At 46.0% G+C, this 25,869-nt stretch overlaps 1 protein-coding gene across 1 annotated transcript in view; it reads left to right on the top strand.

Moving 5' to 3' along the window:
* The first annotated feature begins 4,934 nt into the window (after window positions 1-4,934).
* LOC125438182 (kinesin-like protein KIF16B) overlaps window positions 4,935-25,869 on the top strand; it is a 21,137-nt gene continuing 202 nt past the window's right edge. The window contains exons 1-5 of the mRNA XM_048506431.1: window positions 4,935-5,342; window positions 20,486-20,555; window positions 22,288-22,401; window positions 23,670-23,786; window positions 25,369-25,466. Of these exons, the coding sequence (XP_048362388.1) occupies window positions 5,008-5,342; window positions 20,486-20,555; window positions 22,288-22,401; window positions 23,670-23,786; window positions 25,369-25,466 (734 nt within the window). The 5' untranslated portion in view covers window positions 4,935-5,007. The remainder of the gene's footprint in view (window positions 5,343-20,485; window positions 20,556-22,287; window positions 22,402-23,669; window positions 23,787-25,368; window positions 25,467-25,869) is intronic.

Genomic DNA, 25,869 nt, shown 5'->3' with positions numbered 1-25,869 from the left:
CTCTTTCTATTCCAAGAGTAGAAATATAATACAGCTGGAGTATGATAGCACATACAGCAAAATGTAATAACATTGTTCACATATTCCTGTTCCCTTTTTTGAAGGGAACCTATCTGAACCATTCTGTTATAGCCAGGGCCAGAGTGAGGGGGAACTGCATCCAGGGCACACTTGCCTCCTGCGCCCCTGCCATGTCCCGGAAAACCCCCACCACGCCCCCCACCGACGCGCCCCTGGTGCATCACGCACCCCCTTTCACCCTGGCGCTACGCCACTGGCTATAGCCCTATTCCCTTTAATACCTCCTAAATAATTCTGCTCTACATAGGTGGATTCTGCACAGTACAAATATAACCACTGAGGAAGAAAAATATCCTGTTTTGGAGAAGAACTTTGCACATGTCTCTTCCCCAAAACGGGCTCAGCCTGTTATATTTATTTCAACCTGAGTTTTACAAAAATTGCAAAACTAGCAATCTTTTTGCAAAAATCCAGGTTTCAAATGCTTTTTGCTTGCCAGTGCAAACTATGGCATAGTTTTCCAGAAGTGTGGGAGCCTTCTTGACTTCCTCAGGCTCACTACTATAAAAGCTGGGAGCCACAATGGAGAATGCACCTGGCTGAATGGTTGTTGATTCTGCCAACTGGCAGGTTGCCACCCCAAAGACCTTGTTTAGATCAGTGAAGTTGTGGTAGAGCATAAGGGGAGAGGTGGTGCTGTAGATACGAGGGACATATCTAAGACCCCAATAATTAATATTAAAAGACAGAAACACATTAATCTGTCTCCCCCCATGCTACCAGCAATCCTACCAAAATAGATGTCATAGCCACTGAAAGACATACCCATATATACTCATGTATAAGTCAACCCGCATATAAGTCGAGGCACCTAATTTTACCACCAAAAACTGGGAAAACTTATTGACTCGCATATAAGTTGAGGGTGGGAAATGCATCAGCTAATGGTAAATTTCAAAAATAAAAATAGATACCAATAAAATTACATTAATTGAGGCATCAGTAGGTTAAATAAATGTTTTTGAATATTTATTTCAAAGAAAAACAGTAAACTAGCTCCGTAAGTGAAAAAGGGAGTCAACAAAAACAGTATGGTCTCAACAATAACTTTAAAAGTACAAAAACCTTAGCTCAACCAGCAACCAAGCTAAAACACAAGAGTTAAAATCCTTCAAAACTGGATTTTTGGTCAGGGGAGGAATGTTTATGTTAGCAGTATCAACATTTCCGAGTATCTTTAGGAGATCCTCCTGATGATACCACCCAGGTTTGATGAGGTTTGATTCAGGGGGTCCTAAGTTATGGACCCTCAAAAGGGTAGCCCCATCTACTATTAGCTCCCATTGGAAACAATGGGGGATGGGGCACCCACTTTGGGGATCCATAACTTTGGACTCCCTAAACCAAACATCACCAAACCTGGCTGGTATCAGCAAGAGATTATCCTGATGATACCAATCAGGCTTGGTGAAGTTTGGTTCAAGGGGTCCAAAGTTATGGACCCTCAAAATGTAGCCCCATCTACTACTAGCTCCCATTGGAAACAATGGGGGATGGGGGCACCCTCTTTGGGGGTCCAAAGTTGAACCAAACTGTACCAAACTTGGGTGGTATCATCAGGATTGTCACCTGATGATATCCTGACATTTTGGTGCCACTAGCCTAAAAACTGCTCCCCCTGGCGCCCGACAAAGTAAAAACCCAAAAATATTTTTTAAAATACAGCTGACTCGTGTATAAGTTGAGGGGGCTTTATCAGCAAAAAAATGTACTGAAAAACTCGACTTATACACGAGTATATATGGTAAATCCTCCTCAGGTGTATGTTAGACACTTTAGTTTTGCAGATGTTCAAAAGACAGTAACTTTTGACCACACATTCTGGGGCAGTTAGTTCCGCAAATCAAATACGAGTTGTGCGAACAAAAGGCTTCCTAGAGTTTCTCACCAATCATCTGCATTCCAACCAATGGTGGGATTCAAATAATTTTAACAACTGGTTCTGGTGGTGGGATTCAAATAATTTTAAAACTGGTTGTTTACAAGCACCATTTTAACAACAGGCTCTGCTGAAGCGGTGCAAACCTGCTGAATTCCACCACTGATTCCAAACTTTCCTGGACAATCCCTGAGTTATAGAAGTAGGGGAGAAGGGGAGAGACCTTTCTTCATGCCATGCTTGATTTAGGATAACAGAACGACATCACTCCATCCAGATCACTCGATTCTTTTCTCTGCCTGCATCGCACTTCTGCCTCTCTGTTGCCATTTCATGCCGCTTCTGATACAGATACTCACAGTGCTTAAAACTCGTAATTACTTGTGTTCAATGAACCAGGATGAATAACATTTGCCTCGCCTTGACATTTGTAGCTAATTGCTTCGAGAGCCAACCGTGAAATCAGGCCCCAATCTTTATTCGGTAGCAGCCGAGCTGAAATCAAGGATCAATTAGGAATCGGGAAAGGCGACCAGTGACGGCTGTTCACTAAAGTACAGCCCAGAACAATTGTGTCTTTCTAGTTACTTACGTCAAATGAAAGGTTTCTTTCTGCTCACCGAAGTTTCCTATTCCATGTGAACTCATCTGATCCAGATCTGTCAGCACCTCCTTTGCGTCCTTAGTTGTTTTGGAAAACTATCAATTTTTTGTCTGGTTCCTACCGGTAGTTCCTTCCTAGTCAGCATTTTTAATTGCTATTTTATGTTTTGTACGTGCTTTAGCACTTTTTAAAAATTTAAAGATGTTTGTGGGGGAATCGTTGATGGAAATCATTTTAAAATGTTATTTCATCCTGTATGTTTTAAATGGATAGCCACTTTGATGCCCTTGTGAGGACAGAAAGGCAGCATACAAGTTGCAAATAAATAAATAAATAAATAAATAAATAGTTTGCTCCATAAGCTTTCTAATAGATATAGTTGAGTAAAAGGTGGAAGTAAAAAACAACAACTAATACCAGTAAAAAACCAAAAGAAAATACACAAATGGAGCCCTAGGTAGCCTACATCACAACCGTACTTCCAAACACATACTTAATACAAAAAGACAAAAAAATCAAGTTTTCAACCCTGACCAAATGCATATCAGTCAAATGGCCTTCCTCACTGGTCAAAACGTGTTTGGTCAGAGTTGAAAACTTCGCAGCAGTGGCATAGGAGGTTAAGAGCTCGTGTATCTAATCTGGAGGAACCAGGTTTGATTCTCCACTCTGCCACCTGAGCTGTGGAGGCTTATCTGGGGAATTCAGATTAGCCTGTACACTCCCACACATGACAGCTGGGTGACCTTGGGCTAGTCACAGCTTCTCGGAGCTCTCTCAGCCCCACCTACCTCACAGGGTGTTTGTTGTGAGGGGGGAAGGGCAAGGAGATTGTAAGCCCCTTTGAGTCTCCTGCAGGAGAGAAAGGAGGATATAAATCCAAACTCCTCCTCCTCCTCCTCCTCCTCCTCCTCTTCTTCTTCTTCTTCTTCTTCTTCTTCTTCTTCTTCTTCTTCTTCTTCTTCTTCTTCTTCTTCTTCTTCTTCTTCGTGTTATGTGTGTGGAAGTATGGTTGTGATATAGGCTATTGTGGACCCCATTTGATATTTGTAACTGACCATAAACATACATGCATATTCCTATAGTATTCATATAATAATTGATTTTGGGCCCCCAATATGAATTTGTTCTTGACCTTTTGGTACTTAATTCTGTTGTTTCATGGATAGGTTCCCTCCCGCTTTGGTCTGCTCCACCTGAAAATCTCCAGGAATTTCCCAAACCAGAAACTGACAACCCGATGTCTGTTTTCTGAACCAGAAACTGACAGCCCGATGTATGTTTTCCGAGGCTCTGGTTTTTCCATTCATGTTGAATATCGAAGAGAAGAAACACACTGAAATGTTGTAGAGTTAGTTCCCAGAGATTTTAGGGGCAATTTTGTGCTCTTCGCCCCCATTCTGTGGTGTGGTCCCTCCCGCTCAGCCATAAATCAGATTTTGCCATCCACACAACCTTTAGGTTGTCTCTACAGTTGTCAACTCCTGGTTGTGAAATTCCTGGAGGTTTGGGAGCCTGGGGAAGCTGGAGGTGGAGGGGGGGGGAGTGAGGGGAGCTAGACCTCAGTGGGAAATGCCATAAGGTCCACTAAGGGAAATAATCTCAGTGGAATTGCAGCTGCAGAATTGCAGTTGCAGGGAAATGATCTCAGTGGAATTGCAGCTGCAGAATTGCAGTTGCAATTCCGGGAGCTCTCCGGGCATGGACGTAGGTAAGGGGGGGGGAGTTTTCTCAGGTTTGAAACCCCCCCATTCATGTCTGAAGCTCCGCCCCTCCGTTTGTGGGTTTTAAAAACATTTTAGTGCTTTTTCGGTTTTTGGCCTGCAGGGGACGCATTGTTTGGGCTAGCAGGACCAAACTTTCAGCGATTGTTTGGGGTGGGGTGGGGGCTCTCCTGATGATACTACCTGGGTTTGGTGAGGTTTGGTTCAGGGGGTCCAAAGTTATGGACTCCCAAAGGGGGTGCCCCCATCCTCCATTGTTTCCAATGGGAGCTAATAGAAGATGGGACGCCGGGCCTCACCTGGAGGTTGGAACCCCTATGCAGGCCCAGTAGAAAGCGGGTTTTTTGGTACAGACGCCCAACAGCAGCAATCGGACCCCCACATCTGAACTAACTATTAAAAAAATAAAAATATATTTAAAAAAACTATCTGAAATAATTTTAAAAATGGAAAGCGAGCCAGGCGAGCCAGAAGTGAATTTTTTTTTGCATTTTCCGCGATCCCCCCCTCGGCCCCTCCAGAGAAATCGGGTCTGCCCTCTCGTCGGAAACACCTGCAACAAGCGCCTCGCCCTCATCTTTCTCCCCCCACCCAGATCCTGCAGCACCCCCATTTTTTGAAATGGGGGATGCGTTGCTGGTTTGCAAACGGGCTTTTTTGCACGGGTTGCCGGCTCGCTGCAATCGGGCCGCGGAGCCCGCGCGAAGCCCGAATTCACAATGCGAAGGCGGGCTCACCCCGCAGCCACTCGGCGTGCCTGCCCTCGCCGGGCGGCTTTGCTACAACGCGAACGGCAGCGGTTTGTCCCTCGGCCGCACCCTTCCGAGAGTCCCGGGCAGGGTTGCACGGCTGGGCGCTGCAAGAGAAGGGCCGGGCTTGCAAGGCAGCCGGCCCGGTTGCAGCTCCGGCGTTGCAGCTTGGAGCATGTAAAGGGCAGCGAGAGCAGCCGGGCCTGCGAGGAGCAGGAGGAAGGGGCGCCCTGCGGAGCTGGGCGGGCCGGGGGCGCCATGGCCTCGGTGAAGGTGGCTGTCCGGGTCCGGCCTCTGGACCGCAGGTGAGAAAGAGGGAAGAGGGGGACACCTGTTCCCGCTCCCCTCCTCTAGCATTTCCCTTCTCGGCTTTCCCTGCTTAGGTTGAGCAGTTTCCCTCACCCGTCTTGCCTTCACGACACGCGTCTTCCAACGTCACTCATTCAGACGTGCGCGATCTGAGTTCTCTCCCCCACTACCTCTCGAGTTGGCTCAGATGGACGCCTTTGGCTCCGGAGTGGTGAAGAGCCAAAACCCGGGCAGAAGAAGCCAGCACGTGCCATCCTCCAGGGGAGGGCTGGAGATCTCGCTTTTTGACAGCGGATCTCCAGACGACGGAGATCCGTTTCTCCTGGAGAAAGGGGCCCCTTTGGAAGGTGGGCTCTGGCTTGATTCCCTGCCGAGGTCCCTCCCTTTCTCTGGGTTTGAATGTTATCAAAGCAGCTTTGCATCACAAAGGGGCAGGAAGCAAGACTCACAGGGAAACAAAGTACATTTTCCAGAAGAACTCCCAGTTTAGTCCTCACCGGCTCCTTCCGCACATGCAGAATAATGCACTTTCAAACTGCTTTCAGTGCTCTTTGAAGCTGTGCGGAATAGCAAAATCCACTTGCAAACAGGTGTGAAAGTGGTTTGAAAACGTATTATTCTGCGTGTGCGGAAGGGGCCACCCCCCTCCCTCCTCCCAAAACATTACTGCTTGCTCTTTAAACACCTAGGTAAAATCGGATCTTTAGCGTTATTGCTAATAAAAGTCACACTTGTCTCCATTGGATCTTATTTTAACAATCGCTGACCTTCGAAACCACTAATCAATAAGTCATCTGAGGTGGGTGGGGGCTGAGGGAGCTCCAAAGAACCGCGACTAGCCCAAGGTCACCCAGCTGGCATGTGTTGGAGTGCACAGGCTGATCTAGTTCACCAAATAAGCCTCCTCAGCTCAAGTGGCAGAGCGGGGAATCAAACCCAGTTCTCCAGGTTAGAGTGCACCTTCTCGGTTGGCAAACCGAGAAACAATGGCAGGATTTGAGACTTAAATGAAAACAGCGTGTTGGATTAAGATAATTTTATAAGGACTAAAAGTGAAAAAATGTAGATATTAATTATAAGCGTGGGGCTAGATTTATGCTTGGATCCTTAGACCCCTTCCGCACATGCAGAATAATGCACTGTCAATCCACTTTTCAGCTGTGTGGAATAGCAAAATCCACTTGAAAACAATTGTGAAAGTGGATTGAAAGTGCATTATTCTGCATGTGCGGAAGGGGCCTTAGAGAGGTAGCTGGAAGTTACCACATATATGGGTTGGTGTTTGTGAATGTAGTTTTTTTCTTTTTCTTTAGCATTATGGGGGAGAGGGGGTATGAGACTGAGATTTTTTCTTTATCTTTCTATCTATGTGTTATTTAGATGTGTAAAATAAATAAAAATTCTCATAAAAAAGGAAACCACTAATCGTCCATTGATTCTTGCTTGTTTTATCCAAACCGTGAAGGTATTAGAGATGCGCAAAGTTGACTTAAAGAAAAGAATTTAGGTAAATTTTGAGACGACCGGAAACCCTTGATAGCTTTGTACAGTCGAAGGCTTTCATGGCTGAAATCAACGGGCTGTCGTGGGTGTTTTGGGCTGGGAGTTTTTGCTCCTGATGTTTTGCTCGCCTCTATGGCTGGCATCTTTGGAGGCATGGCACAGTAAGATGTGTTTCTCTTGGTGGCCCGCCTTAGAGGCAGGCAAAATGTTAGGGGCAAAAATGACCAAAATGCAGCCACGCAGCCTGGAAAACCCAGAATGCAGCTAGTTGATTCCAGCCGTGAAAGCCTTCGCCGGCACAAAGCTATCAAGGGGTACTGTCGAAGGCTTTCACTGCCAGATTCAACTGGTTCTGGTGGGTTTTCCGGGCTGTGTGGCTGTGGTCTGGTGGATCTTATTCCTAACAAGTGTGTAACAGACTTCCCTCTGTGATACACCTCTGAAGATGCCAGCCACAGATGCAGGCGAAACGTTAGGAACAAGATCCACCAGACCACGGCCACGCAGCCCGGAAAACCCACCAGAACTATCAAGGGGTTCCCGTCATCTAGAAACTTACCTAAATTCTCTTCTTTAAGTAACCAAATGAGTTTGGTCATCTCGGCCAGCTTTAATATCTTCACTCACCATTCTTCAATGGTGGGGGTAGCTGGAGTTTTCCATTTCCTTCTCAACTCCCATGCTCTTGGACTCCGCTCCTACAATGCCCAGGAATTTCTCAACCCCGGAGTTGGTAACTCTCGCTTTAACATCTGTATAGGAATGAAGTGTGCTGTTGTGCCCCTGCGTGTTAGAAGAGCCCCAGCTTCCTTTCTGTTGCATTAATACCAACATAATAGACTTGTCTTTGTTACTGTGCTTTCTTCATCTGACTTCTTAATATCCTGCAGACCACAGACCTAAAATTTGTGCTATGCAAGCGTGTGTTTGCAGGGTTCAGAGAGTTAAAATGTGCTCTTTGCCCATGAAGGAGATTGTTCAAAGGTACAATGGCTGTACCTTTGTTCCAAGTCTTGCGTAGAATACGTAGTGATCCGTTCCATGGAAATAATTTGTCATGCTCACTCTTTACCAAGGAGGGTGTATTAATCTTTTTGTAGAAGAACTGAAAAGTATGGCGTCACCTTAACCCACAGGTGTCAAACTCATGGCCCTCCAGATGTCATGGACTACAGTTCCCATCACCCCCTACCAGCATCATTCTGGCAGGGGATGATGGGAACTGTAGTCCATAACGTCTGGAGGGCCACAAGTTTGACACCTATGTGCAGTAGCGTGCAGAACTTGAAGCAGTCTAGCAGAGTGAAGTTTATTTTAGAAGCATTTATTTGAAGTATTGGTTACCCTCCTGACAACTTATGACCCTCAGAACCGAGAGCTCTGATTCACGAGGATGGCTGCTCGACTCCTGTTTCCTTTTACGCTTTGTCTATTTAGACCTTTCCTGCGGGTTGAGTTCTCCTTGCTTGAGTAGCTGCTTGAAACTAACCTATCGTTGCCAACCTCCAGGTGTACTCTGGAGCTCTGCAGGAATTACGCCAAACTTCCAGGCAGCAGAGGTCAGCCCTCTGGAGCAAAATGGCTGATTTGGAGGTGGGATTCCGTGGCATTCGATCCCGTGGAGGTCTTCTCCTCCTCTAACCTCTAACCTCCCTAGACTCCGCCCCCAAATATCCAGGAATTTCCAAAGCCAGAGTTGGCAACACGGAACTGGCTGCAAGCTGATAGCAGCAGGAAAGGCAGTCGGATATGGGCAGTGGATAGCAAGATCCTGTTGAATGCATCTCCATTCCTCTACAGGGCAAAGGTTAACTTGTGTACAGCCATAAAACCAATCTGTATTGGAGTTTCGACTTGCTCCAGGCTTGCGGAGAAGCATTTTTTTAGTCGCCAGGGGCGAGTCGGAATTGCTTGCAGGTGACCATGCGGGAGATCTCTTTTACACAGCACCCTCTGCGAGCAGGTTCGGCTGCCCAGTTGGGCAAATGTCAATTTGGAAGGGGCAGCTGCTTTTCCCCTTGTAGCCCAGGAAACTGACCTCTTCCACCACGAGAGCCAGCATGGGGTAGTGGTTAAGAGCAGTGGACTCTGATCTGGAGAGCCGGGTTTGATTCCCCACTCCTCCACATGAAGCCGGGGGGAGGGGTGACCTTGGGCCAGTCGCAGTTCTCTCAGAACTCTGTCGGTCCCACCTGCCTCACAAAGTGTCTGTTGCGGGGAGAGGAAGGGAAGGAGTTTGTAAGGTGCTTTGAGCAGAGGTGGGATCCAGCAGGTTCTCACAGGTTCCCGAGAGTAGGTTACTAATTATTTGTGTGTGCTGAGAGGGGGTTACTGATTGGTGATTTTGCCACGTGATTTTTGCTTTAGTTACGCCCCTCCTCTCAGCAGTAGCGCGCAGAACTTGAAGCAGTCTAGCAGGAGGTGCACCGGTGTGCATGGCAGCCTGCGCCTGTGTGCATTCGTTTCCATGCGGACCCGGGATACGCGAGTGGCTGCGTCCTTGCCACAGCCGCCCCTTCCATGGAATGCCCTCACTTTGAATCGCCCAGCCATGCACCAGTCATGCCCCTACCAGCCCCATTGGCTTTTCACTTTGCCACAGTTTGAATCCCACCCACCATGGGAAACCCGCTTATTACACAGGTTTTACTGGATCCCACTACTGTCCATTACTATCCAGTTGTGGATTAACCATCTTTTGTTCAACTATGTTGTGTATGCAGAAGCTATAGGTCATGGAAACAGGAGAGTTCGTGCCCATTTTAGAACTCCATCCTGGTGTAGCGATAGTGAATGAATTCCACAGTACTGCTGCTGTTTTTGATGAACACTATCAGATCGTAGTAGTGGTTCTCCAGTGGTTTGGATTGTACGGCGCCTTGATCTCTTTGTGTTTCATTGTGAAGCATCTATGCTTTCAAAGCCCGAAGGTAGCTTCCCCATTTTGTGCGGTTGCTTTCAGATTTTATCAGAGATGACAACAGGAGAAAAATTATGAATCTGCACCTTTGCTGGGAATATTGTACCAGCTTCATGTCTCTAAAATAGGGATCTTCAACCTTTTGAACCTGTGGGCACCTTTGGAATTCTGGGACAGCGTGGTGGGCACAGGCAGAACATGGCTTCCGCAGGAGGCGGAGCCAGCAATAAAAATGGATGCCATGGCTTAGTTTCAGTCACATAATGAAGATTCTTGTGCTGTGGTGGCAGCTGCTGCCAAAGCAACTTTTTAAAAAATCTGCATAGCCAGTCAAGTCTTTGGTAGCCAGATAGAAGCTTTACTAGGCAAAAGCTCCATCTGGCCCCACGTACTTTCTAGAAAACGCTTGGCGGGCACCAAGAAAGGTGTTGGTGAGTGCCATGGTGCCCAGAGGCGGTAGGTGGGGGTCCTCTGCCTTAAAACTAATACCCGCTTGCCATCTCAGTGGCTTGCGGTAACTTCTGAAAAGCGAGTCTTGCCCTGTTGTGTAAAAATTTTAAGGCATACTATTTCAGCAGACGGGTACAGTCATCACTACATCTTTACTGTAACTTTGACTTTGGACTTTTAAGCCCCTTCCGCACACGCAAAATAATGCGTTTTCAAACCACTTTCACAACTGTTTGCAAATGGATTTTGCTATTCCGCACAGCTTCAAAGAGCACTGAAAGCAATTTGAAAGTGCATTATTCTGCATGTGCGGAATGAGCCTGAGACAGGGCGGGGAAACCAGTAAGCATTTGCAGGGTACCTCTTAGAATGCATTGCTTCATGGCACGAGTCCCCAACGTTTTTGAATCTGTGGGCACACTTAGACTTCTGACACACCATGGTGGGCGGAGCCACAAAATGGCTGCACGAAGTGCCTGCTAAAGGAGGCGGAGCTAGCACAAAAGGGCTGCTGCCATTTACCTTTAATGTTGTGTTATGTTTAATTTCTATACCGCCCTCCCCCGAAGGGCTCAGGGCGGTGCACAACAAGATAATAATACAGTACATATACAATAGCCATGACATTGGCAACATCAGTAATAAACAACAATCAATAAACCACGAACAGCATTTCAATATCAGCAATACACATAATCCAATAATACTTCAATAATCACAGAGTAAAGATCTTTTAGTTGCAGTGGAAGCTGCTGCTAAAGTATAGCCAATCAGAAAGATTCCTGGGCAAAAGCCCCACCTGGCCCCACCCACATCCTAAAAATGCCAGGTGGGCATCCAAGTTGGGAACACCTGCTTTATTTAGTGGCATCCTGTTCTATATGACAACTGCATTGAATGAAAACCAGACTGTCTGGTTAGAGGGTGTGTGTGGAGGTTCTGACATCCCAGTTTTTGTGCTGGGGTCACTAAAGAGAACCACAAAAGTTGAGCTGAAAGCTACCAAACTCTGCACGCAAGTTATTTATAAATACAGGGCTTGAATTTCAGGCTACAGCTTTACAAATCAGTGGAAATTGTTGTCTATATCCCAAACACTGCTATTGGACTGGTCTTGTGACCTCTGAAATCATCTCTTTCTTCGCAATCACTAAATACACGGCATCTGCTCCTAGTTTTTTTTAAAGAGGTACTCTTACACAAGCCCTGAACGTTTATGGAGGTATAATTAGTTTTTTAGGCACCGTAAAATTGTTAGGGCAGTATTTTGCACTTTGGAAAGGGACAGTTGATTTTCGCCTATTTTGCGAGATCTGCAGGTGTCCTCAACTTTGATAATTTTGTTGTGGTTGGACAACCTTGGCCATTGCAGAAATTTGATTATTCTGTCGCAGATTTTTCTGGTTTTGGTGGGTTTTCCGGGCTGTGTGGCTGTGGTCTGGTAGATCTTGTTCCTAACGTTTCTCCTGCATCTGCATTTTCTGGTTTTGTTTTGTTTCCATGATGCTACTGGTAAAGGGAAAAGGGAATACAACCCAAACACATCCAAAATGTTGTTGATGTGGTTTTTCTTTCTGTAACCAAGGGAGGGAATTATTACCAGTCTGGTGTTATGAAGACAATTTCTGCAGGAGAAGTAATTCTTGTTTGAAGTAGAGGGTACTTATAATGTTGGTAATGCCTCTCTGAAACAAAGATCCTCTCTTAGGATGTTTTTAGTCTGTTCCCGACTGAGTGCTGGGTTGGGAGTCACTGACATTTCTCATGCCTTTGAACATTGTATTTATCAGTCATAAGACCGTCTTTGGCTATGGATACGGCACCTCTGCATGAACCAGTCTGCGGAGTTGGTTTTCTTTGCCTTTGTAGTGTTTGAAAACACTCATGAAGCCAGGGTGGTCTAATGATTAGAGCAGGGGTGTCCAACTCTGGTGCTTCAGATGTTCATGGACTACAATTCCCATCAGCCCCTGCAGGCAGGGCCAATTGCGGGCAGGGCCAATCTGGCGCTTCAGATGTTCATGGACTACAATTCCCATCAGCCCCTGTGGGCAGGACCAATTGCGGGCAGAGCAATCTGGCACTTCAGATGTTCATGGACTACAATTCCCATCAGCCCCTGCAGGCAGGGCCAATTGCGGGCAGAGACAATCTGGCACTTCAGATGTTCATGGACTACAATTCCCACCAGCCCTTGCAGGCAGGGCCAATTGCGGGCAGAGCCAATCTGGCGCTTCAGATGTTCATGGGCTACAATTCCCACCAGCCCCTGCAGGCAGGGCCAATTGCGGGCAGAGCCAATCTGGTGCTTCAGATGTTCATGGACTACAATTTCCATCAGCCCCTGCAGGCAGGGCCAATCTGGCGCTTCAGATGTTCATGGACTACAATTTCCATCAGCCCCTGCAGGCAGGGCCAATTGCGGGCAGAGCCAATCTGGCGCTTCAGATGTTCATGGACTACAATTCCCATCAGCCCCTGCGGGCAGGGCCAACTGCGGGCAGGGCCAATCAAGGCTAGTGTTTTCTACTCAGACTAGCAGCTGCTCCTCAGGTGCTCAGAAAGAGGTCTTTTGCATCATTTGTCGCTGGATCCTTTTGACTGAGACCTGCGTACAGAACAAATGTTCTTCCACAAAGCAAAGGCTTCTACCCTCTGGCCTCCGCTTTCCCTTTTTTGCTACAGCTAGCAAAAGAGTTGCATTATGTCCCTCTGGCTTTTGACTTCATTCTGATATAACTTCAAATATTTACTGCCTGGCAGGATCCACATTCTCCCTCCCTCGCTACTGTTTTAATTCATGTTGAAGGGATTCGTTCCCGATGGCGGGTCTGTTAATACCTCTGGGTCGATTTCCCTGCGTTGACATTAGATGGTACAAAGGGGTTGTGTGGAAGGCAGCCTTGGTAGTTAATGATCCGTGGTAAAAAAAATCCCTCCCTCCTTGAGTTTCAAATAAGAACCGGCTCAACTGGCTATGCAGGTACAATATCAAGTACAATTTCTGCAGCTCCTCCCTTTCCCAAAGGATACGGAACTGAATTACAAACATTTGCCAGGAGAAGTTGTTTATTCGAAGCTGAAGTTTTGGCAGACTTGCCCAGTGTTAAGGCAGGGTTTTCTTGCCCAAAGTGATGTTGCTGGATTTTATAATTTCCCATTGTTGGGTGAGCTAGTCGCCTTTTTACTGTTGTTATTCTTATTAGAGTATCTTAAATATATGGGCCAAAATCTGTGCCCGCCCCCCTCCCAGATAATCCTGTTGCTCCACCAAGACCTCTTCACCAGTGTTTATGCAGTGAGTGAAATGGAGGCCCCATGGCCGACTTCAAGTCCTCTGCTGGACTATTTTGGTGGACTCTCCTAACATCTCGAGATGTTTGCAGAATCCTGGCTGCTGTGAAGCCAACCTCTTACCTCTTAGACCCGGACATGGCATGGTTGATTAAAGCCAGTGTTGGCGGGGTGCTGGTCACTCTGGTGGACATTATCCATCTGTCCTTCAGTTCAAGGGAATGGGGAATGGGACTCTTGGGAGACGGGTGGATCTGTCTAGGACAGGGGTGTCAAACTGAATCGCCCAGGGGGCCAAAACTAAAAGCACACTTTAGGTCTCAGGCCAAACAGGATAAACATTTATTGCCAGGCATGCAAACCCCCTCTGCCCCATGTAGAAGGCAGCTGCCTGCTCCATTGGGCAGAGAGGGGATGGTGGCGGTGGCCTGCCTGGTGCTGCCGGCTCTTGTGCTGTGCAAGCTGGCAGCGCCAGGCATGCAAACCCCCTCTGCCCGACAGAGAAGGCAGCCGCCTGCTGCTCCTGGGGCAGAGGGGGGGATGGCTGCCTCTGCATTTTCTCCCCCCCCCCCGGATCCCTGCGCGGGAGGGGTGAGCGTTGCTTGCAAAGGATTGCAAAATTTTAATGCAAATACGATCCCCCTGCTTTTCAGATGCTAAGTTGCTCACGGGCGCTGATCTCTCAGCCAGGATGGCCTTTTGCAAATGTGTGGTTAAAAACAAAGAGGCAGCCTTTCCCCCGACTGCTCTTCTCCAGGTTCCAAGCTCCTGAGCACGCCCACCAAGCCAGCTTCTGGGGCTGGGGCCAGACACATGTGGTCTAGGACCTTCAAAGGGGACAGAGCTCTTGCCAGAGTTCTGGAAGAGGCAGCCATTTTGACTATATGCTCACCCAAGGAGTGAAGAACATCTTTCGGGTAATGAAGAATCTGTGGACAGCTGAAAGATCCTAAGCTTAAGAGCCACCCTATTCTAACAACCGTAGAATATGTATAGGAAGAGACATTTAGATGTCATTTCTTTTGAATCCCTTGCTCAGTCTGGTGCTGTCCTATAAGTATGCTCGTAAACATTTTCTTTTTAATAAATACCTTTTAACGTTGGATACTGGTAGCAGTTCTCTGAACCACATAGATGTCCACCATCTTGGACACGCTGTTTCATGAAGCGGGTGCCAGAAGGGGGAAAGGTTGTCAGCTGGCAAGCAGCTATTCCTCCAGGGGCACACCAGGCCGTAAATCATCCCTGTGGTACTCGAGAGTGGGGAAGCAGGAGAAACAGGTGAGTCCTCAGCATTGGAAAGGAAGCTGGGGGCCCCAGACCCTTCCCAGTGGGAAATTCCTATAAAGGTCAGGTGATGGAAGCAGTTACCCTAAATACAGAGAGATAAGCTGTTCCAGGAGGAGCTGTGAACCCCTGGGAGAGGGCAGGGTGGAATAGATCCTGCAGGCCAAAACAGCCCTGTTCCGTCACAGTCATGACTAAGCTTGGAGATTTGGGTGCAACAAATACCATATTCAGCCCGAATCTAGGCAAATTCGGCATATCCTGGTGAAAATCGGCCGAACATATCCTGCCCGAATATGAACAAATCCGAATGCAAGGTATTCAGGCCTTTTTGGGTGTTTTTTTGCATTTTGGCCTGCAGGGGGTTTTCAGGGTATTATCCGGAGACTGTCCTTATGATACCATGTGAGTTTGGTGAAGTTTGGTTCAGGGGGGCTCAAATTATGGACCTCCAAAGGGGGTGCCTGATCTCCTATTAGCTCCCATTGGAAACAATGGGGGATAGGGAACTACCTTTGGGGGTCTATAACTTCGACCCCCCTGAACCAAACATCCTCAGACTTGGGTGGTATAGTCTCTGGATGATACCCTGAAATTTTGGTGCCGCCAGCTTTAAACATGTGCCCCCAGCAGGCTGAAACACAGAAAAATCAAAAAAATCAGACCGACCTGAATTTTTCGGGTATACCCGAATATTCGGGTATATCCAAATATATTATTTGTCTTATTCGGGCATACAGATAATTTTACGCCCAAATAAATTCAAATCCGAATTTTACTGAATTTCTAGGATATTGACCAAGCCTAGTCATGACTATACCACCAAACTCATTCTAAGCTACCACTTCTTCATCCTTAGCTCCATGGTATACCAAGGGGCTAAGTTGACACAAGTGTGAAGAGTACGTCAGGGAGCAATCTTATTAATGGCATCAGAAAAACAGCTATGCCAGTCATCTTCCAGCACATCTCACAAATCCCTGGGGGGGGGGGCATTGCATCCCATGGGGCATTCTGGAAACCAGTTAGATCCATAAGTTCCACAGGCAAGAAGGGACTGGGAATACTAGACACGCCTTCAGGGCAAAGTGATCTGACCACAGTAAGAGTGTATACCAAAGATCAAATCAAAGAGCGTATACCGAAGAGTGTATATATATCTGTAGTGTATACTGAAGATCAAATCCAGCATGTGGGAGGCTTGATGCATGGGACCTCATACATCCTGAGAGATTCCAACAGTCCTGACTGGATATGTGCTGGTATACCAGGCAACCAGTATACCATTGGATGTCCAAACTCTTCCACACCAGGCCAACATAATCAATGTGGGCGATTCTCACAATGAAGAATCCCCTGAAAGAGAAAGACTCCCAAATGAGTATTGCCAACCCCCATCCCCACCCTGCAACCATAAGAACATAAGAGCCTGCTGGATCAGACCAGAGTCCATCTAGTCCAGTACTCTGCTACTCGCAATGGCCCACCAGATGCCTTTGGGAACGCACATGCAGGATGTGAAAGCAATGGCCTTCTGCTGCTGCTGCTGCTCCCGAGCACCTGGTCTGACTGACAAAGGGCTGAGAAACCTTGGGAAACCAATTGTTTCAAGGTGACTTCCAGATGGATTTCCAGCGGAACTTGCTTGTTGATTCCGAGTATCGGTTAGAAGCTGAGACATGATGTGGTGGTGATTCTGGAGTTTAGTAGAACAGGTGGAACTCCTGTGGAAAGGGGTGTATGACTGACGATAGGAACAAGCTTTATTACAACTGTATCTAAGCCTGGCAGTGTAGTGAAGTCATCAAGATGCCCGGTTGACTTGTCAGGTTAGTTCATTTTTTGCTCAAAGACGGGAAGTAATTTACCTTGCAATTGCTGGAAGCGGTGAAGCGAGACAGTGAGACAGGAAAGAGAGATGCTAGCAACCCATGTCAAAGTGTCCTTATAGTCAGTAATGTGATCCCTTTTGGGTTTTTTTTTTTACTAAGACTTATTTTTTTAACTTCGACAGAAAAGTACATTCATAAAGCTAAATATGTTGTGTAACAGCACTCTTGGGTGTCTGTGGCTTAGTGCAGGCAGAGTGGGGAACCGTGGTTTACACAAATCTTGGTTTGTGCTTTACTTATTCATTTAAACGATTTTTATCCTGCCTTTCCCCCCAATGGTGGATTCTCAAGGTGGTGAACAACCAGAACCATTGAAACACCCTTTAAAAATACATATTAAACATCAGTTGAAACCCACAATTAAACAACGTGCATGTGAACAGAAAGGAAGGCCAGCGAAGGAGCTCTACACAAAATGGAGAAGTCTTCATCCACTAGCAGAAGGCTATGGTAGAGATGTCCGACGAATCTTCTTGGGACGGAAATTTCAGAATTTTGGTGCCACAATCAAGAAGACCCTTTCTTACATTGCACCAGGTGATGATGACTGCAGCGGTTGCTGTGATTATCTGAATAACAGCCACCCTATTAGAAGAAACAGAAGAATTGGATTTATATTTCCCTCTTTCTCTCCAATAAGGAGACTCAAAGCGGCTTACAAACTCCTTTCCCTTCCCCCATTCACAACAAACACCCTGTGAGGTTGGTGGGGCTGAGAGAGCTATGAAGAACTGTGACTAGCTCAAGGTCACCCAGCTGGCATGTGTTGGAGTGCACAAGCTAATCTGGTTCACCAGATAAGCCTCCACAGCTCAGGCGGCAGAGCGGGGAATCGAACTTGGTTTTCCATATTAGAGTACACCTGTTCTTAACCACCACGCCACTGCTGCTCTATTAGCTGAGGGTCTTTCAGACTGGGATGTTCAACCATGGTTTGATTTGTTAACAACAATTGGTTTTAACTGCAGTTTTGTGTAATGTACTAACGGTGTCTTGTTCCATGATGCTCACTGGGTCCAGAAGATGTCTGGCCAGAGTGATAGCGAAGCAACCAGAATTTGTCAGGCTGAGTTGTTATGTGAGTGATTGTGAGCCAAATCCTGGTGTCACGAATGATTTCATTAAACCACAATTTCATGCAAGCTTGGAACTCAGCCTCTGCTTGTGAACTGATTTTCACATCCAATAGGTCAGTGATAGCAAACCTTTTCGAGACACAAAACCCACTTATTTATCGCAAAGTGCCAACACGGCAATTGAACCTGAATACTGAGGTTTTAGTTTAGAAAAAAACGGTTGGCTCCAAGTGCGTTACTCGGGAGTAAGCTTGGTGGTAGTCGGTGGCTTTGCTTTAAAGCAACTGTGCAACTCTTCCAACGGGTGAATCACGACCCTATGAGGGTTTACTCAGAAGCAAGCCCCATTGCCAGCAACAGAGCTTACTCCCAGGCAAAGGATCGTGCTTTAGTTCTTTGCATGAAAATCAATGAGGTTTAGCAACGCTTAACAGCGTTACCTACACTGCTTCCCCAAAACTAGGTCTTAGGTTTAATGCTAATAATTGAGCCTAGTGGCCCAGGCCAATCTAGATGTGGGGGGGGGGGACTCTGAGTGTGCCCACAGAGAGGGCTCTGAGTGCCACCTCTGGCACCCGTGCCATAGGTTCGCCACCACTGCAATAGGTTATACGGACCTTCCAAAGTTTCATATGGGAGAGAACTCCTTTTTTTCCTCTGAGAAAATTCATAGGGAGATATTGTTTCCTCCACTTTTAGGTAGCCATTGGTATCTTGAAAGCATTGCTGTACTAGTGTCAACTCAAACCTCTTTGTGTGCGTACCATACGATAAAGATGGCAAACGATGAATTGTGTAATATTCCTAATAACACATCGAGGGCAGAATGGGAGCTTGCAGCGGTGAACATAAACCAGTACAGCTATTGCATTCAAGACCAACTGAGTGAATTCTGCCCAATGTGAGCATTTGCATTTCAAGATGGTAGATGCTGTTCTCCAACATCTGAGATAGTGTTGCTTTCTTTCAAAGTGCATGTCCTTGTGTGTTCGTTGGACATCTTGGTCGCATGACTGCTGGTATGGTCTAGCCCAGATCTGAATAGAACAGAAGAGGAGAAGTCATGTAGGATGGGTGTAAAGATTCAAACTGTTGGAAGAGAAGGACTTTACTCTGTTTCCTTCCTCAACCACAGAGCAGGTTTTACTAGTAAGCCACATGCTAGATAGGGACCTAGGCATTGACACCTTTACTCTATCATGCTGGCACTATCCCTTTGTTGTTAAACTGATACTCTCAGGGACTTCCTTCCTTCTGGACCTCACTCCTTCTTGCTCTCTAACTTCTTCTACTGCACCATACAGAGAGATGTTAAGGCACATACACACAGTTCCTAGGTATATAAACAGGGAGGAAAGAGATAGGTTGGATGATAGAATGGGAGTTGGGGAAGCAGGGGACTTATACGTTACCTAAATCAGCTGATGAAGATCTAGAAGAAGGCAAGGATTTCTATGCCAGCATAGAAACCCAATGCAAAGGACAATATCGTGTCTCATACCAACGCGACCAAGAGAGGTACAGGCTAGTATTGAGCACTGAGCTTTAGGTGTGTAGCTCTTTTATAGGGTGGATCGCTGGTTTGGCGGGAATCTCAAGCTTAGGTTTCGTTTCTCTGAAACTGCTTGGGGCTTCTTGCTGGACTTGCGGGGCTTGAGCTAATTAACAGCTCTATCTATTGTCTCTGCTTCCCGGGACAATGGGATCAATTGGTCCTAGATTATATCGGTGATACCATGAATGGTTTATGCAGAGGTACTTCCTTAAGTCTCTGCCTTAAGTATTCATATTTGGCTGAGGCTTGAGTGATTTAGGATGGGATCTTGTTGTTAGGGAGATCATATCTGAAAGGTGGGGGAAATGCAAGGAAGAAGCAATTGTTTGGAGAAATGTTTTCTCAAGAGCACAGTGGCTTCCAAAAGCAGCTTAGCGAGGTGTGGTGTTCAGGAGATTTGCAGATTCCATTATGTCAATGGAGTACTTTGATAGGGTGAGATAATCAAAGATTCATGTCTCTGTGTGAGGCATCCAAGTTGTATCACTGGAGTAACTCACAGATCTAATCTCTGTAAACAGATTGTTTTACCTGAGGCTTGCTTTTAGTCTGGACACTCTGCTATCCACTCATACAAACATGGAAACTGGCAATATTTCCTTAGGCAGGAGATGAAGGCCATGGTAACATAAGGGTCAAAAAAGTATCCCATATGACCCTTTTGTGTATCGTAAAAGCCACTGAGTGTGGTGCCCCCTTTCCACTCTTCTTCCCTTTACATCTGGGCAACCCCCCTATGGAGGGGTCTAGCCGTTCCCCCTTTTCTGTGGGAGGGTTTGAAAAATGGGTTTATTGGATGCCTTTTCTTGTATTAATCGCTGTTTTTAATGGAATTTTAGTAAGTCTTAATGATTATTTAAATGGATGGAGCCTATGTATATTGTTGTTGTGGATTTGTATGTTGTACATTGATTTTATGTTGTACACCGCCCGGAGCCCCTTGGGGATAGGGCGGTATAGAAATCTAAATAATAAATAAATAAATAATTGTGACATTGTATGTGTAATGTAGGCTATTATAAACCTTTTACAAGTGTAGATGATTTTAATTTGTAATAAATACATATGCATTTTTGATATTTAGCAGTATCGTATTTAGTGCCCCCTTAAACAATTTCTTGACCGAATTCTTAACCTTTTATAATAATTTTTTTTTAAACAGGGAAAAGGATCTGGATGCTAAATTTATTATTTCCATGGAAAAAAAACAAACATCAGTTACAAATATGAAGGTGAGTGTTTCCAGCCATCTTGTGAATAATTATTTTTCACTTGTCTGATTTCTTCACAAACTGGTACGATATTGTCAGAACTTGGAGCTAGGAGCCTCAGGCTAGGGAAAATGGTGACTTGTTTTCCCCTGCTGGAAACCAACCACGTTAGGGGGAAAAGGAATAAATTATAATGATTAACATTTTATTGCACAACTCACACAATCTCAAAGTTGAAAACAATTTATAGTCATTAAAAACTCAATGATAAAACAGATAACCCAAGGACCTAATATGTTTCGACCAGAATAGGTCTTCCTCGGAGATCAAACTCTTCTACACACATAAAATCTTATTAACATCACTGAAAAATCTCTTATTCCAGTCAGGAAGTTTCCACATGAATCCCTATATGTTGACAGAGATAAATTTTTTCTCTCTTTCTCACAATACTAGAACCAGGGGGCATACATTGAAAATGCTGGAGGGAAGAATTAGGACTAATAAAAGGAAACACTTCTTCACGCAACGTGTGAGTGGTGTTTGGAATATGCTGCCACAGGAGGTGGTGTTTGGAATATGCTGCCACAGGAGGTGGTGATGGCCACTAACCTGGATAGCTTTAAAAGGGGCTTGGACAGATTTATGGAGGAGAAGTCGATTTATGGCTAACAATCTTGATCCTCTTTGATCTGAGATTGCAAATGCCTTAACAGTCCAGGTGCTCGGGAGCAACAGCCGCAAAAGGCCATTGCTTTCACATCCTGCATGTGAGCTCCCAATGGCACCTGGTGGGCCACTGTGAGTAGCAGAGAGCTGGACTAGATGGACTCTGGTCTGATCCAGCTGGCTTGTTCTTATGTTCTTATGTTGTTATTCCAGCCAGGATGGGGGCATATGAATCTAAAATAAATTAAAGCTCCCAATAAAGTTCTTAAATTGTTTTATATACGCTGATGAGCCCACATCCATTTAGGGTTGTACTTGTACCACTAAGCCACCATTTGGAATAAAGGGAAGCTCACCATATAGTCTTAAATGGTACTGTATACAATAAGAACCCCACTATCATTCAAGGTGGTGTCAGAAGGCCCCCAGTCTGTCCTAGGCTGAAGTAGAAATCACAGTGTGTATTCTGGTGTAAACCAAGACAGCTCCCCCCTTTTTGTATGTTTTGATTGTATTTCAATGTAACAGGGGTTCCCAACTTTTTTTGAACCCAAGCTCACCTTCGTAGTTCAATGGCCTTTTCCACACTAGTTATTTACAATGCATGCTGCTGCCCAATGTTTGAGGCCAGAGATTAGCAGAGGTGGTTTCTCACTACTGTCCTCTGTGTAGCAACCCTGGACTTCCTAGGTCAGTGGTGTCAAACTCGCGGCCCTCCAGATGTTATGGACTACAGTTCCCATCATCCCCTGCCAGCATCATGATGACAGGGGATGATGGGAACTGTAGTCCATAACATCTGGAGGGCCGTGAGTTTGACACCTATGTCCTAGGTGGTCTCCCTTCCAAGTACTAACTGTGGCCAATCCTACATACCTACCCAGTTCTGAGAAGTTTGGGCAAAGCTGGGAAGGAGGTGTTAACAAGTATATTTTCCCAAAAATTCATACTACTAAGGGATCTTCTTTTAGAAAAAAAATACAACCTGCTTTTCTCCCTCTTACAAACCCAAAGGTAATGATCTTACATCATAATAAAAACTGAGTCGCGTTGAGTTAACTTTACCAAACTTATTCATCTTCAGATACCAGAAGGAGGAACTGGAGATATGGGAAGAGAACGGATTAAAACGTTTACCTATGATTTCTCCTACTTCTCAGCTGATGCTAAAAGTCCAAACTATGCCTCTCAGGAAATGGTAAGCAGTTGGGTACCTGTGACTCTTTTTCAGAATGAAAGCATAGTGACGTAATCTGTTGACTTGATTGAGGATGCCTCTGATCATTGGGAAATTATTTTGAACGCTTCCACTCGTTCATAAAATAATCTGTTAACGGAACTGCCTTTATGAATTAGCTTTATTAATGCATTGTAATCGTGCACATTAAAAGCGCAGCACTGAGAACACTTTTCCTGGGTGCAAGCCCTATTGAATAGGCCTGGGTAGACCTGGTTTAGGATAGCTGTCATTTTGGCCCTTTCCGCACGGGCCAATAAACACGGGTTAAGGGCGGGATAAAACCCGGGTTGGGGGGGGGGACTTTGCACAGACCCCGCTCCTAAAGCGAGTCCTCTCCGCATCCCCCACCTGGGGGTTTTCAAGAATCACGTTATGTGCAATTCTTTTGTTTTAATGCACCTTGCAGCCATGGCTGAGCAAATGGCCGTGGCTGTGAGGCACGTTAGGCGGCTGCAATCCAACAAGAGAATCGCAGTCCCCAGCTCCCATCTGCAGAGCCGCAGGGACAAAGGGCCATTTCATGACCCTGGGGGTCAGTCGTGCCTGCCTTTGAAGCTGTGCTTTGGAGGGAGGCAGGGACCCCCCAAAAACCTACTCCTCCGTGCGGAGGTACGCTCCCCGTTCGCATGGGACAGCCAGCCACGCAGACGGGCCAGGGCAAGAACAGGTTCGTGTAACCCGCCTTTCACCCGTGTTTATTGGCCCGTGCAGAAAGGGCCAAAGGATGTCATTCTGGTAAACTTTGTTTGATTTAACAGCTTCCAGATCAACAGCTGATACAGTCAGTCTGATGTTCATATTCTGCAGTCCTCAACCAGAGGCAGAGCCTACTCGGGGCTGGCCTCGGCTTCAGGGAACACTGTCTAATGAGACCATGACCATGAGATTACAGTTCAACAGGACCTGCAAGACCGTGTTGTTCCTCCAAGACTATGGTTGAGGGCAACAACAGACTATGGTTGAGGGCAGCAACAGACTATGGTTGAGGGCAACAACAGACTATGGTCGAGGGCAGCAACTGACTTCCTTTCTCCTCCCTTTCCCGTTGCTTTCTTTTCTTCCCCCCCTTCCCCCATCCTTGCTGGGTAATCTGGATGCCGTGAACTGTTACTTGACTATATTGTGTTTGATATTCTGCTGAAGAGAGCAAATCAAAAGTACTGTTTTCAATGACACTGTGCAACCCTGCCAGATTGCTTTTATTCTTTCTTTTTCCCCACTCTCAGGTTTTCAAGGATCTTGGTACTGATGTCCTCAAATCTGCTTTTGAAGGTTATAACGCTTGTATTTTTGCATATGGACAGACCGGATCCGGGAAGTCTTACACTATGATGGGAAATGCCGTATGTCATGTTTTTCAGATTTTACGTTTGCCAGTTCACGCTTTTCCCCTGCATGTTTTCTCTGTCTATCGCTTGTCATTTTCTGAATTGTCAGAAGGTGTCATGCCCATAGAGACACCCTCTCTATTTTCTTTATTCAAGCCTCAGTTATACCCATAGTTTGAATGGGCTTAATTATTTTTTAATAGCATTCTATGAGAGGGAACCTTAGTTAGACCCAGTCCCTAAGACACCCTCTATAGGCAAAAGCACTGCAGTATTTTTGTTAAATAGGAGTCCCTTTTTCCAGTTTGTTTTAGTTCCAGGTGTCTGGAAGGCTGGAGACAGCAATATCCCAGACGTCAAAGATGTTACATATAAGGTGTTAGAGATCCATAGTAAGCAAGTTTTCAACAGGATTGCAGAAAAACAGAGTCCAGTTAGAGGACACCGTGGAGAATTCAGAAGCAGCAAGAAGCAGATCAGACTTTCTTGGAAGCAAGCAGCAGTGGTATAGTGGTTAAGAGCAGGTGCATTCTAATCTGGAGTAACCGGGTTTGATTCCCCGCTCTGCCGCCTGAGCTGTGGAGGCTTATCTGGGGAATTCAGATTAGCCTGTACACTCCAACGCACACCAGTTGGGTGACCTTGGGCTAGTCACAGTTCTTCTGAGCTCTCTCAGCCTCACCCACCTCACAGGGTGTTTGTTGTGAGGGGGGAAGGGAAAGAAGTTTGTAAGCCCCTTTGAGACCCTAAGAGAGAAAGAGGGGATATAAATCCAACTCTTCTTCTTCTCATGTTAGGCCTTCCTCTTTTATTGCTCTCTTCAACTTTTCTTGGCATTCTTTGGCTTTTTACAGTGACTTATGTCTTCTCATAATGTAACCAAAGTAAAATAGTCTCAATTTAGCCATTTTAACTTGTAGGGGCATTTCAGACTTGATCTAGAATCCACATATTTCTCTTTTTAGTGGTCCATGTTATCTGTTAAACTCTCCTCCAACACCACATTTCAAAGGAATCAACTTCCTTCCTGTCAGCTTTCTTCATTGTCCAAGTTTCATATTCACAAATAGTAAGGGGGGATGTATGGTCGAAGGCTTTCACGGCCGGAATCACTGGGGTGTTGTGTGGTTTCCAGGCTGTATGGTCGTGTTCTAGTAGCATTTTCTCCTGACGTTTCGCCTGCATCTGTGGCTGGTATATACTCCACTTGCTTTACCACCATCAGGTCTTATGAAGATGCCAGCCACAGATGCAGGCGAAACGTCAGGAGAAAATGCTACTAGAACACGACCATACAGCCCGGAAACCACACAGCACCCCAGTAATGGGGAACACTATGGCATGAATGAACTTGATCTTTGTCATCAGTGACATATCCTTACATTTAAAGGGTTTTTTCTGACTGCTCTTCATGGCTGCTCTTTATAGTCTCCATTTCCTTCTGGTTTCTATTATGTTTTGAAATGCTTCTGGCCTCACAATAGCTGCAAACGTCTCGATGTCTAAAGGTTATCTGTGCCAGTGATTTTTTTCCCCTAGATGTTGTCTGCTGCATATCAGCGTGACCCAATATTGACCGGCGCTCTTGTCTTCGTAGGGGGACTCTGGCTTAATACCTCGCATCTGTGAAGGGCTGTTCAACCGAATCAATGAGAAAATGAGGTGGAACGAGGCCTCTTTCCGTACAGAGGTCAGGTATGTTTGTATAGCAACTGCATAAGCCGTGGTGAGATCCAAAAATTTTATTAACAGGTTCCCATGGTGGTGGGATTCAAACTGTGGCGTAGCGCCAATGGGGATGGTGGGGCATGACAGGGGTGTGGCCAGGCATTCCAGTGAGGGCATTCCGCAAGGCGGGGCGCTGTGGCAGGGACGCAACTGCTGCGCCGATCCTTGTAGATTGGAAGCGAGATACGCGCGAGAAGCAGGCTGCCACGCATGCCGGTGTACCTCCTGCTAGACTGCTTCAAGTTCTGCGCGCTACTGCTGAGAGGAGGGGCGTAACTAAGGCAAAAATCCCGTGGCAAAATCACCAATTAGTAACCCCCTCTTGGCACACACAAAAATTAGTAACCTACTCTCGGAAACCTGTGAGAAC

This window comes from Sphaerodactylus townsendi, linkage group LG01 (genome assembly GCF_021028975.2).
Source record: "Sphaerodactylus townsendi isolate TG3544 linkage group LG01, MPM_Stown_v2.3, whole genome shotgun sequence".
NCBI lineage: Eukaryota > Metazoa > Chordata > Lepidosauria > Squamata > Sphaerodactylidae > Sphaerodactylus > Sphaerodactylus townsendi.
Note: the sequence above shows the minus strand (reverse complement) of the source record. Positions and strands in the feature narration are given on the sequence as shown.